Consider the following 16,453-nt stretch of genomic DNA (forward strand, 5'->3'; position numbering starts at 1 on the left):
TGGGTTGTTTCTAGCTCATTGAAGTGTATGTGTTTCAAACAAACTTGAAATAATGCTATCCAACTGTCGCATGCGGTTTTCTCGATTTCTTTTACAATGATATATTTAATTACTTGCATACAATAAAAGTATACAGCAAATACAAACAGTTTGCGGTATGTGCCCCTTACTAATGTGTCTGGTTCATGAGATATTTGGAAATCTTTTCCTCGCAGAGGCGCATGTCCACGCGTTCCAGGCAAGCCAAATCCTTGAAGAAAAACCGCTTGTTCCGGCTAAACATGGGCGTCATAGTGGTGGGATCTCACTACCAGAGAGCTTATACGCCTTCATTAACTGTTTGTATATCCGCTCGTCCGCCATGTCACATGTCTAGTATGCCAGTCATTTAGTAGACTGTAGTCATAAGGTTTGCTATGGGGGTATTATACGAAATATAGAGTGGCGATATTCTTGTATACATAAAAGGTGCATCATTTCTATTTGCTAGCGCGTTGAAATGAAAGCAAAATCCTTGCGATATAAAATCTTAAGTCAAACCTTAAATAACAACATTCTTATACCAAATCATGACACAGCTAAAATAATATATTTCAACACTTTGAAACAATATAATGATACAAACCACTGTTTTCAAACATATGTAGAAATCATTTAACAACATCATGTGTCATACATGTGGGCTGCTCATGGTTGCTTTAAATTAAATTCAAAATATCGTATTCAACATCTCTTTGAAACATCTTACTTGACATGTCTTTGAAAAAAGCACTCGTGAACCATGCTGCTGGCTCTTTAAATAAATTGACTTGTTCCAGTTTTTACAGATCGCACAAGACTTTAGATTTATGTAAACGGAAAAGACGAAAATTTGGTCCAAGAATATTTATTGCGTATACTGTATAAAAACAAAAATAAAAAATACACACAGATAGTTTATATATTGCTAACCATTCCGAACCTAAAATTATCAGCAGTTATTCTGCTTGAAAGAAATACGTACTTAGTTAACATTAAATACTTAAAATAATATAAAAGCAAACCAATATTTGGGAGGAAATAAAATGCTTATTTCTATGCTTGTGTACTCGAATGGTAAAAAAAAATGGTTATCACACTAAAACGTTTGCCAAATAGTAAAAGGCTTGGATCAATAGATAGACAACCAATTAAAAGTGTGTAAGGCAAACAGCACTATTAAAACTATACAGCAAGATATTTATTATGTAAATCTCCCAGAGTAAAGTAGTTGTTAATTATTTTTTCTTGTCAAATGTATCCTTTCCCTTGTAGTTTCCAACATATCCGGAGTTTTCCGCAATATCTTCCCGCCCCTTAACCCCCTTTCCCTTCCCATCGGCGTCAAAGCGCTCCTTGTGTGCGCCAGTGTACTTGGAGGCGTCCGTCAGGCCGCCCACATTCCCAGTGGCTGATTGTTTCTGAAAAACGTAAATTAGGGAAGTACAGAAATAGGACACCAGAACCAGTCTGTATCTAGGAGAGCCATGCTACATTTGAAACGCCTGTTGAATATATGTTTAATTAAAATTACTAATACAACTATTGCAGCATTTCAGCAAATGTCAGAATGGCCTAGAGATTGAGTGTCCGCCTCCCGACAAAGAGGTTCCATGTTCATTCCTGGTCGAGTACGTTCTTGTCGCCCCTAACATAGACACTCGACCCAGTAAGCGGTCTCGAGAGTGTTTAAAATAAGCTGTATGCTTTCTACACAGTCGAGCTAAATTTATTTTGTATAAAGTATATGTCAGAATATAAACCGACATTGATGGTAGTATTAATAGAACATGAAAACGTAAGTGAACGCAAAGCATGTCTATGAATAATGTACAAGGCCGTTATGAGCCAGATTTGGTGATATTTCGTAAACAGATGCTGTAGAATACATGCTGTTCTTTGGTCACAGGCAATGAATCGTTAAATATTCATAACATTTATAACGGACAAATTACAATCAAGACTGTTAGCAATTGCTGTTATGCATGCTCAGTTATTCTTTATGTGCAAGATTCATTCAATATATAGAATACATTGCTTGTGTTAAATTGAAGCAAAAGAATACGTGTATGAATTATTCACACATTACTTAAAACATGAAATACTATATCTACTAAAAAGATATCCCTTATATATGTATTATATTGCTCTCAATTTTCCCTTGCGGACTATATATTAAATGAAATGAATGAATGACTGAATGATTATTGAAATAGTGTGGCGAAAGAAGTGGCGGGGCGAAAACACGTATGCGGCATATATTCGCCCCGACACGTGGAGCATTTTCCCTGCCACTTGGTACGTTTTCGTCCGCAACGTGGCGCACTTTCTCTTCGCCATTTGGCACATTTTTGTCAAGCCATGTGGCGAGATTTTACATTTTCGCTGCGAATAGCGAAAACACGAAATGGCAGAAATCAGGCTCATAATAAATCAGGCATCCTTTACGCTACTACATTACGGTACTAATCAGTAGCAAGGCTAGTTTTGATGCAAATCATTAATGACGCCGCGAATGTTTTTGAAACATGACTAAAAGAAAGCATATCCAGTTCTCCAGCATACCAAGTTTGAGGTACCTGAATACAAGCATTATTCAGTTATTGAACGAAATCGGTTTAACAGCTCAAGATCACCACGACGTTGACTTTTGACCAACTGACGTCAAAATACGAATAGTAAAGTACAGGTCATGTTTGAGGGACTTATACAAAGTTCGAGGTCCAAGCGTGTTTTGTTTTTCAATTATTGATAGGAAAGTGCGTGTTTCAAGCTTACGGTCACAACAACCTTGACCTTTGTCCCACTGACCACAAACGCAATATTGTTCATCTGTTTGTCATTACCAACCTACCTACAAAGTTTGAGGTCCCTTAGCTAAAGCGTTATTCAGATATTGAATGTAAACCGATTTTCAACTGAAGGTCACCACAACCTTGACCTATGACCCACTGACCTCAAAATTAACATCTCATTACATGACACGTTTAAACCATTGATACTTTTTGTAGCCATTCTCAGAAATATCTGATTGTGATTGCCTAGCCAAAATTCAAAGATTGTTTTTAATCTATACAGTATTTCGTGCATGTGGCTAGTTTCTTGGGATGCTTACTAATCACAAATATTTTCCAGATCTAGTCAGTTACGTTGGACGGATGTTATTGTTTGACATGGCTTAGCTTTAGCCCTGTCATTTTAATGTTCGCATATGGCTTAGTTTTCGTGCGATACTTAATACATTTCTATTTGATGTTACAAGCCCTATACCTGTCATCATCGCACATAATCAGATTTCGTACGTAGTCTGACTTTCATTTTAGAGGCCCTGAAAACCCATGCATTCAAACTCTCCCACTTCATTAAAATGCTCTTCTGTCACTCTTATCGAAAATTACGTTTTCGCCCAATTCCTATTCCTATCGCTAATTACTTAATCCAGGGGTTTCAAATGTCAACTCCCAACCTGAAATCGTGTTTTGATCATCCATACGTGGTCAAAAAAACACAAAAAGAAATTGATACAGGTCGGGTCAGGTGATCTCCCCTCCCTTTCAACATTTGCGCATTAGCCCCATTGGCTCCCAAAGAGGTAGCCAGTTAACGACTTTACTAATACAGATCTGCTATCCGTCACTAACAGTTCTTTCTACTGGAACTGGGTCAGGCTACTCTTAACAGTTATACGGACATTGATTCCGCTTTTCGCCTTATCCCCCTTCATCCCACTGATCACCATCTTCTTGGTTTGAAATTTGACGACAAATATTATTTGGATACAAATGGGTTTGTCTTCTCCATGCCGGATTTAGTTCTGCGCTCCACCACATTGCTACCACTGTGCTCCAGAGTCGCCACATGGATCATATTCTTGATGATTTTTTGCTAATGGGACCATCAAATTCTCAAACATGCCAAACAAACTTAAGACAAATTCCTACAATTGTGTTCACTCATATTGGTTCCATTAAACAAGAAAAAAACTGAAAACTGAAACTCTTGTCGTAACTTTAATGGGTTTAGACCTAGATTCTATGTTCATGGAGGCTCGTTTGCCTCGGGACAAATGATTTTTTTAAGTTACGTTTTCTTCTTTCTTCGGCTTTTATGTCCCGAAAAATTGCGCTCAGAGAGCTGCAATCGCTACTAGGCTTGCTGAATTTCTTTTGCCAGGTTGTTTGACCAGGCCGCTGTTTCTTATGCCGCCTGACTGATCTCACCAAGAACATTTCCAAACCTCATCACAGGATCACTCTGTCCAGGGAAAGCCGAAAGGATCTCCATGCTAAGCAATTATTTGTCGAACATTTCAATGACATCAATTTGCTCCTGCAGAGACGTAAGGTTACTACCGTTTCCTTACATTTGCACGCCGATGCATCTGGACTCCTCGACTACGAGGCTATTTCCCAGTTTGATTTGTTTTTGTACTTGACCCGCTCTTTGGCAGCCTTGCGACATTATCTCAAAGAACTAACTCCTAACTGTGTCTTGAAATTCGGGGCCCGAAACTGACCAAAACTATATAACACGTTTATAATAGTTTGATAACACTTGAATAAATGCTCCTTTTTCATGTAATCAACTTGTTTGTGTTTTTCCCTTCATCCATATATGTTCGCCTTGGACTGATTTCTTAGTTCGGGCAATATTTAAATCAAAGTAATACATGTATTCATTTATTTATCTAATTTTAACCACAAACATCCTATATGTTCAAAGTCCCAGTCCCAGTATCTTTTAATGTAAGGGCTGCCTTTAAATGCCATAAGTGACACGAGATCGAAGTGACAGCAATTCGCAGTCAAATCAAGACAATGGAGACTTTAATATGTCGAGTGAGATACAAGTGATCCGGGTGCTATTACCCAAGCTCTTAGTTCATTAACGTTTTCGGTGTAAAGCACCAATACGGATACAACTTACCTGAGTTGAACCAGTACCGGGTACACCATTTTCCCAGTACCACTTAACCACTGAGCTATCGGGGCGGGAAAGACCATTTACCATTTTGCTTTATATGATAATATTTATTTTTGATTTAAACTTTGAAGTAATTCGGTTTTTAATTTATATTTTTAATAATCATGCTTACACTATCTTAATTTAATATTTCAATTGAACGCTAAATTACATTAATTCGAAGGAAGGGATGTAAAAAGACAATGGTACGGCCATACTGTTCTACGTAATGAGTTGTCGCTGAATTTTCAAGTTAATCTCATTTACTCAAACATAGATTATTTCAAATAAGCAAAACATATTCCGAAACTTTTTTCTGAGCTTTGCGGAGTCCAAGTCTAAGGTTCGTAAACCTAGGGCTGAAAATTTAAGGTATGTGCACTATTATGTTCAGAACCTATTCATTCATCTATGTGTAAGTATTGAAGTAAGTATGACTTTTGGTGACATACCGTGGCTTTGACATGTGGCCCTCCGCCGGTAATACAGCTGCAGATGTCGGCCTTGATGGCTTCCACTTCCGGGTCGTTGTCGGCAATCTTGTTGTTTTTCGTCTTGCGCTTGGCGAGCTCGTGTGCTGTCTTTTGTACGAACTTGTCCACGTTAACTTTGTTCACCGTCATACACCTGAAGAAAAACACGCCAGTTGAAGATAGGGTTCAAACAAAGAGCCGTAAAACTATTTCTTTACTAAGCTTATTTCCAGACTGACAGTTTCACGTGCCGAGCCTGCTATTCTTTAAATTTTGAGGGATTGAAGGAGAATTCGGTACTGCCCCCTTCTGTTCCCAATTATCCTTCATTTTTTGTCCCAAACTGCAAAACTATTTTGAAAGTCTGCGTACCGAGTAAGATTAAATTTTACGTTCCGGTCAACAGCGTATCATCCTCTCCGAACACTCCTTGATAAGCCCATGAGTGCAGCATACCACAAGAGGGCTTTCTAGTATCATTGTTAGGCTATTAAAAGCGAAAATTATTTATTTTTTTAAAACGCATTTATTTGGAATATCTTGAATGCATGAATGTAAGATTTAATGGGTTCCTTAACCTTAAAATAAAGCCACTTATCGACCAGTTCTACGTATATGAAATGGTGTTTATATGACACTGTTGATACCAACCAATAAACAACCATAAAAGGCGTATAAATACATACGGTTTCCCTTTCTCCTTGACGGCCGGAAAGACGCTGGCATCACATATGGACTTGACGTCGTATTTCTTGTAGTTCTTCTCCAGGCAGTCCGCCACCATTTTGCCGCTCGCCTTAGATGTCATCTGCGTCTTGTCCTTTGAGCCGGCTAGCGTACAAAACTCCTGAAACTTGGCCACAAGGTCGTCACCGCCGCCTGCCATTCTTCTGTAAGCAGGAACAGGACATTTTTTAGCAGCCAGACAAAATTCCCCCGAATAACTATTTTTTGCATAGGCGGGCAAAATCCTCCCATATGCTATTCAATGTCAATGCTGTAGATGATTTTTCATTTGTTTTATTGTGGAAGTCAACTTAAATAAATGTTTTTCTATGTGTTTGAAAAAAGGTGTTGTAAATTACGCTTTATTTTAGCAAATTCATATAACTTACAGTCTCTTTAGTATTGCAAATCGAAATCAGGAATGTTAAAAGAATTCATGCGTTGGGTGACACAATGGGACGTATAATGGTAAACGGTTTAAAGACTTTATAAATTGTGTAATATTCTCTTTTTGAAGAGTTTTGAGGCTTTTAAAGTAAATAATATTTGAGATAATTAAGATAAACTACCTTTTGTTTCATAAAATTATATTTAAGTAAGTATTTTAGCTAAATGAAATAATATACTTTTAGTACCTGTGAACAGAATTGCTAAAGAAGTACTATCATGCTTTTCGCGCCTACATCTTTTTACGCTTACATTCTACAGAGCTGCATCAATCCTACTTGATGTCTTGTCGATGGCCGTAAAACTTGCGTTATTTTATTTCATATAATGACAAATTTTCCCGCGACTTGCGTATAAAACGTTTGAACATTTTGTTTTAGACAGATATACTATGCTTGTCACATTGACTTCCCTTTATACATAAAATAATTTATCAAAGATCAATACAAACGCCCTAGACATGAGGTTCATTTGATATACCTTTAGAATCATACCAAAAGCATAAACATTGCGTTGCAATTGACACAGATATTGAGGAACAACGGTCGACGTGTGGCAAATTTTAGCGTGACCTTCAAACTTCGTTCAATCAGACAAATGCACAACAATTCATATAATAATATGATAATTGAGTATCAGAGAGTTAATGTTCTCTTTAACCCACTCGCATGACATTTATATTATTCAGGTATTAGCCTTAAATGTGAATTGACAGTGCATGTCTATAGATAAGGTTTATTTCCGATATACCAATAATGGTGATTAAAGTCGGTGTTTACTGAAGATGTCTCGCTGTTAATCTAACGCATGTGAGAAAGCAGCGAACAAAAGTACACTCGTAACTCGAGTTCGACTCGATAACTTGAGTTAGAGAGCGGACAAATTAAGCCATAACTCAAAAGTGAAAGAAGCAATCGTGATGGTTGTAACACTCGCTTTAAATATTATGCTTATGAAGACTTTGGTGTTTGCACTTTTTGAGTGACAATCTAGGATATTTCAAATTTTGTGTTCATATTTTACGTAGATCGATTCTGACGAATGCACCAAGAATAGTTTCATAGAGTATAACTTATGTCAGTCAATTTTCCCACCCAGGCTAAATTGTTAAACTACAGTCAGTAGTAAAAAGGAGCATGTGATTGGTGTTTGCATTTTTGTGTTGGCCAATGGCAATCGAGGATGTTTCCAACAGTTTACGTAGATGCATAAACAATCACCCAATAAGTTAAACATTCCAATTTTGCCGTGCGGGCGAGGTTGCCAGCTCTATTGTATGCAGATGTCCAAAATGAAACTCTAACATACACATAGCAACGTTTTGTAAATCGGAACTTTAAAACTTAAAATCATATACAGCTAAATGAATCAAAGCTTGACGATTTAGGGGCATTTATCATCTGATTTGTATTTAAGCAAATTTGCTGATTATCGAACTCGTTCAAATATGAATATGAAAAAATGGTCGTATTTGTGAGTAACAAGTCATGAAATATGTGGAAAGGATCCGCCTGTCGCCCATGCAGACGTATTAAATAAACATAGGTTATTGAATTTCATAGAAAACAGGCATATAAAACAACAAGAATCGTTCGTTAATAGGACCATCTTTTTAATGCACGTACCGTATGATTGCTTTTCGAAATCGATATATCTGTGTAGGTGTATATGTATTTGTAAAAAAACTTAAGTCTAAAGTTTTTCGTTTAGGAAAAGTTTGTTTGGTTTACCGGATAACACTTCAACTTAATTTATGACATTCACTCGATATAGAACTGAAATTCTTCATCCTACGATATTTGTCGCACGCGCGTTGATACCAAGGCCCATAACTCAGATTAAAGCTGCACTCTCACAGATTTACCGTTTTGACATGATTTTTGGACTAGGGCACTTGTGGCCTAGTTCATAGCCATAAACGCGATACCTGCATTCTCAAGCCGCATCTGGGGATTCACTGACGTAATGTATTCATACGCTGTATTTTGATTGGATTGCGGTTAGCGAATTTGAATAATCAAAGTAGTACCAGAACTGATAACAATGAAAACATCCAATAAAAATAATTCTCCTAACAATTCAAGCAAACTGTATGTTCTTTTAATGAAGCACAAGAAATTCATACGTAGCGAGTGGGTTAATCGGGTTAACTACATGAATGTTCTTGCATACGGTCAGATTATATGCAATAAGAATATGAATATATTGGAAAATTACGCATCGATTTTTTTCCGTTCAATGCTCTGTATTGATAGACTGGTACCCACTTTCTCTTTTATTCGAAATGAAACCAGTATCAGCTAACCGCGGTGCCCGTCGCGCATTCGAAATGTCTTGTGAATTCATACGTAAAGCGAATAAAGCGTGCGGTCTAAGTAGAAAACAACCAGGAAAGTTGGTTTAAAAAAGTATTGTTATCCTTTGTATAGAATGTTGGTATTCCAAAGTCGGTCCCTGTTCTTTTTTTCGACATAATTTGCATGTTTCCGTGATATTTTCTTTTCGATACAAAGTTTTTTTAACTAATCATCGCATGGCACTTAGCACTTTTTTAAATACAATAGATTTTTGGTATTTATTGTTCAAACACTATTAATGTTGACTAAAAACCATATGCCGCGTACCTGTATAACTATATATTTTTTAGGAAAAGTAAATCAGGGTACCAGTCTACTTATTGACCTCAAAATGTACTCTGATCAGAGCGTCCGAATGATTCAGACATGTATGTTATCACTACTTCCGGATGCTGATGATGTGAATTTTATAGTGTTTTATTGAGGAAATATAGCCGACATTGAATGATTACCACCATCAAACGGATTTATTTTCATCTTACCGTGGGTAGCATTTTTATTTTGACACGTAAATTTTCAAGCAATACAAGTTCGTTTGAAAAAATCATGTGATTTCAATTTTGCAAAATGGAGATAAAAAATATCAAATATGCGCATACTTATTTATAGAGTTTCATTCTAAATGAAGCCAAATGTATTAATATGGAAAATTCCACCCAGTAAAAGTAAGTCTTCATAGCATAGTAGATACGACACTTCACTGCATTTTTTTTTTTCATTTTGGTATTTTATTTACAATAACGATATCAAAGAGTAAAATATTTTATTAAAAAAGTGTCCTTAGATTCGTTACAGGAAAAAAAAACTTTTTTGGTGCCAATCTGGTGTACAGTCCCTTTCGTAAACAACAAGTGAAACCAATGCTGTATTAATTTGAGACAAACAAAAAGAAGACAGCACAAAGCTCAAAAAGTGTGACTAATGCAGGGATAATTCTATGTCAGATTTTCAATGAGATAATTGCTCCCATTTGTCCAAAATTGGTGAGAGAATTTTAATTTCAGTGAGATTTTTTTATAATACTGGATAAAAAAGGTGACAGGTTTTCTATATAGTATATAATTTCATCATTGAAAATCTTCTCTGAAACTGCAAATAACAGACCTTTGATATAAAAGGACTTGATCAAATTAAAGAGGTATGTGTGCCAACCACGTAAATTAATTTGTACAAGTCTGATTTAACGACTTTGAGAAATTCAAAAGAACTATGACTTTATCTGATTTAACGCTTTAGCCCCCCCCCCCCACACACACACACCCACACACGCACACCCCCCCCCCCCCTCACTCTACGCACACTTAACTAGATTTTTCAAATTTCCTTTGCAGCTTGCAAGCAGTTTTAGTCTTAAGTTTAAGCTAGCCCATCAAACAGTGACCCCTTGTGATGTGAGCCGATTTTGTCAATGCTTAGAACATGGTTGTCAACATTCCCCTAAATGAAGCCCTAGTCCATCAGTGCTTTCATCACTTTGATTTTGTCTATGAATGAGCCAAGTCCTGCGTAAATATCTGCAAACCAGTGATATAAGCATGTTGACAAAAGATCAGATCGCAGATCTTCATATTTCCGTTCGAAAATAATTGTTTAAAGGCTAAAAGCGTTACTAACGGTTTAAGAAAAAAACACATAAAACATCATTTTTTTAACTAAATTATGAAAGTCTGCGGTCCGATGTTTTGTCAGCAGTCTTTTATCAGTGGTTTTCTTGCACTTTCGCATAAATTGGCTCTTTTGAAGACGAAAAATAAAACAGTTGTCAAAACGTTTAATCTTTGAGGGTGTAGCTTTAACCAGAATGCCAGATATTGATTAATTTATTACAAGAACGTTCGAATGCAATTCTGTAAAAGTTCAGTATATGATAGACGTTATTCATTTCGGCTGCCCCTCTTGTTATTTTATGGCATTTGTTTTTGTATATATGCTTATTTAAATAAGAATTACATAACCTTCAGACGGGATATATTCCGACTGCATCTCAGTTTTATTGTATATGCAACACATTTAGATGAAAATAAAAACTCATTTGAATAAAAAAACTTCCTTTTCCAAAATATGAAATTAAGCAAACTTAAAGAATCCAAACACACGTTCTCCTTTTTGCAGTAATAAATTCCTTTAATCAAATTACAAAAGAAACTTACACAAATTTGAACGTTTATATATATGCTTAAAACTTCCTTCTTTAACAAGCGCACCTTTCAAAAGCAGGGCAAGATCGCTATATCAGCTAGAGTTCATAGAATGGGAAATTGCGCTCGACAGTATTGGAAGATCCATTGTAACCAATGTAAACATCCCGGTTGCTACAAATAACTGTCACGTGAGTGAAAACACTTATTGGAGGTAGCTTGGCTCAATAGTTCGTTTTTATTCATAGCCAATGAATACATTATATTTACAAAAGTAAGTAAACATTAAAGCCTAAATTCTCTTCAGCTTATATGGGAATGCGTGTCTTTACAAGTAATTTTATTATCAGCGGGTCCTATTTCAATAACGTATTCATTGACAAGTTCAAGGTTATTCACTTATTGTATTTCATGTATTCTGATGACCCTCAGCTGGCCCATAACTCACTGTGCTTTTGTAACAAATATTTGCCACTTTCATTTATTCAGCGCATTGGAATTTCAAACGGAAGTTAACATATTTTTAAGAAGCTTCTTCGATGGCAGACAGGTGACAAAACGTATTATTTTTTATCTCGTTACAACGACTTTCGTATTTCGTTAAAAAACTTTGTATCTCGTTTAAACGACTTACGTATCTGGTCAAAACGATTAAAAAAAGTTAAACGACTTATGTATTTCGTTTAAACGACCAAGATATCTTGTTAAAATGCAAAATGACACGCTAAAACAACTAACGTATGTCGTCAAAACGACTTGGTTTCTCGTTTAAAGCTGCTTCACAGACTGACCATCTTAACAACTTTTTTATTTTGTCTTGGAAAGAGCAACTTTTTGCGTAAATATCTGCAAACCAATGATATAAGATTGCTGACAAAAATAAGATCGTAGATTTTCATATTTCGGTACGAAAATCAATGTATTATGGCTTAAACGGTTAAGAAAAATGCTTAAAATATCATTTTTGGTACTTAAATATAAAATCTGTGATCTGAATTTTGTCAGCAGTCTTATATAACTGTGTTTTTTTATGGATTTTTGTAAAAATTGGCTCGTTCCAAGACAAAAAAAAATAAAAAAAAAAATGTCAAAACGTTCAATCTGTGAGAGTGCAGCTTTAAACTTTCCTTCAACCCATTCTAGTTCGATTTCGGTGTACATAACGTAACTTTGATCTTGGACAATTATATAAAAACGTCTTATGTATCACGTTTAATTGATACTAGAATCGCCTTATATACCCGCGCATCAACATCGATGGAGTGTGGCTCTTGTATGTAATTCGAGTGAAATTATTACACAAGTCTGATTGTCATTGACGCGAGATGCGTTAGTCGCGTTTATCGAAATACGCAGTCGTTTGAATGAGTAACTTAGTCTTTAAAACCAAATACGCAAATTGTTTTAACGAGATTGAATAATAACACGAATGTCACATCATTGCCACCGTAAGCTTCAGATGCTTATGAAACTCGATGAAATATTTCTTTGGGAAATGAATAAACTTCAAGCATAAAGCGTTTTAATGATTTAAAGGGTGAACTTTAATATCATTACGACAATCAATACTTGAACATTACGACAATCAATACTTGACCAATACGACAATCAATACTTGAACATTACGACAATCAATACTTGACCAATACGACAATCAATACTTGACCAATACGACAATCAATACTTGAACATTACGACAATCAATACTTGAACATAACGACAATCAATACTTGAACATTACGACAATCAATACTTGAACATTACGACAATCAATACTTGAACATTAATCATAAACCCAAGCCCATATCTCACTGATCCATTCATCTACTTCAGGTGCAATATTATGGAAATCGTTGAGATACGATTTATTTACGTCTGTTTAAATACACCACAATAAAACCAAGTGCAGAACGTATGCACTATATAACTCAATCATTGACAATAGCTTATCGGTTACATGTTCAAAATGCCACGACAGTAGATCTATATAATCGATCATGAATTGATAGTCAGCTGCTTGTTTTGTATAAATAAAACCTTTGAAGACAAACCACAATGTAACAAGATACTAGGACGCCCTCAGATATTAGCTGCACTTTTTCATTGACTGATATTCTGATTAGAACCCTTATGGGTTGTTTTGTACGGATTTATTTTAGTTGTAAATGGATAAATGTAATCAATAGTTTGATTTAAAAATAAGTTGAGAAATAAAAAGGTTCCATTGGAGCTTCACAAAGTGTAACTAAAAGTGAGAACTACGTACAAATTTATGTAATTGTCCAAGGTCAAAGTTACGTTATGTACAGGGAAGTCGAACTAGTATGGATTGAAGGAAAACAAACACCGTTTGAATGAAAAACGGGCATTTATTAAAATGCCATAACATATATAGAAAAAATAAAACCAGTTTCAGTTTGCTATGCCTTTACAACTTCGATAAGTGAGCACGTCCAACGCACACTTTTCATAAACAATGTTTGTCCAAAGTATTTGGAAATCGTGTACAAAAATCGATATAAACACCTTTATATCATCTTAAAGTTCCAGCAGAAAGTGGCATTGCAAGAGGCCTATGACAGGTTCCCGTAGTCCCGCTTCGCAATCACAATAGGCTTCCCATGTCTCAAGTCAAATACGTGTTTCATGCCCTTGGGAAGGTCAGGCCGCCTAAAGCGGTAGTTCATGTTCTCCATCGTTCGGTTCGGCTCCGCTTTCTCGTGCAGCTTCGCCCCCGGTTTCCCACCCTTCCCTTGCACGGGATCTCGACCATCGTTAGGCTTCTCAATCTGAAAATTAGAAAGTGTGTAAATGTAAATGTAAATTAATTGTTTGAAGAGGTACGAAGAATTCTCTCAATCTATCATTTTTCTGTAAACATCCAAAATGATTTTAACGTCCTTCCGTAAAGGCATTTTAGTTCATTCTCACTAGTCATGTTGCCAAGTTGTACTAATTACTTACGGTTCCTGTCAGCATTACTTTTGTATTGCGGACGATGTTTTCCAACAACTCCTTGGTAACGGTAACTCTTGGATCGTCCCTGGGTAGTTTTGTATCGCCCCTCTTGATCTTCGTGATTTCGTGGGCGAGGTTTGTGATGTAAGCGTCAACATGAGCAGGGTCCACCCTAATGTGTCTGAAATAATGAAATATCGGAAGTATGAGTGTATTTATATACGTGTATGCCAACATGAAGTATTTTATGTTATCAGGGATGAACTGAATCATTCCAAGCTGGTTCTGCGGGTTGAACCGTCATAGCCAAAGCGTGGCTTATCAGCACACTAATTCAGTGATACGGCGACCAGAGATCACGTGGCCAATTGTTAGCCTTCCAGCGCGTCTGTTCTCATAATTTCTTCAGAGATATTTGCTTGCAAATTTAAAGCATAATTTTCTTCCATCCTCTCTGTCAACCACTACACGTTTTCATACAAAACAAGTAATGTATAGTACAGTATATAGTTTTTGACGGCATTTAATAAGTCGTCCTTTTCACAAATTGTGGTTTATTTTTCGCGTCCCTCATTCAAGCTCGAAGATGTCATGGCTTAAATTGTTATCACGAAAGAGGTTCTAATGCTAGCTACTACCCATCTATTAGATCCGTAAGTGTTTCAATCAAACTTGAAATCATGCTTAAACCAAAACGCTCTCCAACTTTCGCATGCGGTTTGCGCGAGATCTTTTTACACTGACATGTTAATTAATTTCACGTTGACCGACCATTGTAAATAAATTAATAAATGTATACAGCAAACATACAAACAGTTTGCGGTGTGTGCCCCTTACTGATGTTTTTTGTTCATGAGATTCTTGAAAACCTTTTCCTCGCAGTGGCGCATGTCCACGCCCTCCAAATCAGCCACGTCATCCCAGAAGAATCGCCGGATGTTCCGGCTACACATGCGCGTCATAGTGGTGGCGTCCTCACTTCCAGAGAGCTTGCACGCCTTCATAAACTGTTTGCAGACCCGCTCATCCGCCATGTCACCTGGCTAGTATGCTATTGTAATAAGATGACTGAATTAATAAGGTTTGCTATGAGGTTTTATATGAAATTTAGGGTGGTAATATGCTTATATATAACACGCCTCACACATAAATGACGCAACGCAATTGATCAACGACTGTCACGTGATGACCCCATATTTTTTCCATATTGAGTCACCAAATTTATATCGTACCAAAATGGCGTCTGTTTTCAGATTATGATGTATATTCCGATAAATAAATGAAACATTTAAACATGTTAAAGCCTAAGTCACACATTCAGGAGTTTTACTGCCGTCCTTGATAGGACCATTCCCGATTAAAATGTGTCAAAAGTCTGATCAAGATCCTGTGATTCGTGGCTGGAAATTCACACTTTTATTAAAATTTGTAAAAACATTTATTTAATCACGACAACATATTGTTCAGGAGGCGTCCCGATCCAGCCGTTTCCAGCAGAATTCGTCCCGATTATCCCGTTCTAAATCCGATTCTGATCCGATTTGTATCTGTCATGGTAAAAAACGACCGAATCTGTCACGACATAGTCACGATTGTAATCCGACTAGACAAAATCGGCTGAGTTTCCCGAATGTTACGGGACGCACCTAACTGTCGGGAGTGCTTGGCCGACCTCTCCGGACCATTCCCGATCCGTAGGACTCTGTTACGAACATATACGACTGCGTTCAGACAATGATAGGACATTCCAGATCAATGAGGATAGTAATCCGACTTTTTCGCTTTTCGTGTCGTAGCGCTGTCTGATCTCAAACGGGAGCCATAATCGGCACTGTGTGAACGCCGCATAACAGGTTGTCGATGTGATATATAAGTTATGGTTTTAGAAGGTGATTCGATATAGGATATACGAGGCGCAGGAACCCGAATAATGTTTCCTGCGCCTTTTATATCCCATATCGGGTCACCTACTAACCCCGTAACTTAAAATATATTGAAAGTGCATTATCGCGTAAAAATGAAAGCAAATCGTCAAGAAAGCAAAACTGATTATGCCTTAATTAACAAGATTATTATGATAATTTCAAACAATAAACTGTTCTCAAATTATGACACCATTTGATTAATATAATACATACAAATAGTTTGAAACAATATAATAGTACAAACCTCTCTTCCCTGAATCGGACCTGAATTCCACTTCAAGAGTTTCCAAAGTTGAACCACATGTATGTATCATTTCGCAACACCATACGTCATACATGTGTTAGCCATGATTGCTTTGTATCCAAACCAAACATATTCCTTTACATGCCTTAGAAACAAATGACCCGTTTTCCACGCTGCCTGCTTTTTTATTAAATAGACTTGTTTC

The 16,453-nt window shown here is 36.6% G+C and overlaps 2 protein-coding genes across 3 annotated transcripts; both read right to left on the bottom strand.

Annotated features, from left to right (window-relative positions):
• Positions 1-573: 573 nt before the first annotated feature.
• Positions 574-11,296, bottom strand: LOC128217122 (tubulin polymerization-promoting protein family member 2-like). 2 transcript variants are annotated; one of them, XM_052924034.1, is made up of 4 exons: positions 11,188-11,296; positions 6,140-6,343; positions 5,433-5,607; positions 574-1,439 (listed from the first exon to the last, which is right to left on the bottom strand). In XM_052924034.1, the coding sequence occupies exons 2-4, from the start codon at positions 6,337-6,339 to the stop codon at positions 1,257-1,259; spliced, it is 558 nt and encodes a 185-aa protein (XP_052779994.1). In that variant the 5' UTR covers positions 6,340-6,343; positions 11,188-11,296; the 3' UTR covers positions 574-1,256. The 2 variants fall into 2 exon arrangements, with proteins under 2 accessions (XP_052779994.1, XP_052779985.1); XM_052924025.1 differs by having other exon boundaries at positions 11,134-11,288.
• Positions 11,297-11,588: 292 nt separating this feature from the next.
• Positions 11,589-16,383, bottom strand: LOC128217118 (uncharacterized). Its single transcript, XM_052924014.1, has 4 exons — positions 16,249-16,383; positions 14,917-15,130; positions 14,086-14,260; positions 11,589-13,910 (listed from the first exon to the last, which is right to left on the bottom strand). The coding sequence occupies exons 2-4, from the start codon at positions 15,111-15,113 to the stop codon at positions 13,695-13,697; spliced, it is 588 nt and encodes a 195-aa protein (XP_052779974.1). The 5' UTR covers positions 15,114-15,130; positions 16,249-16,383; the 3' UTR covers positions 11,589-13,694.
• Between the last annotated feature and the right edge of the window lie 70 nt (positions 16,384-16,453).

This window comes from Mya arenaria, chromosome 2 (assembly GCF_026914265.1).
Source record: "Mya arenaria isolate MELC-2E11 chromosome 2, ASM2691426v1".
Lineage (NCBI taxonomy): Eukaryota > Metazoa > Mollusca > Bivalvia > Myida > Myidae > Mya > Mya arenaria.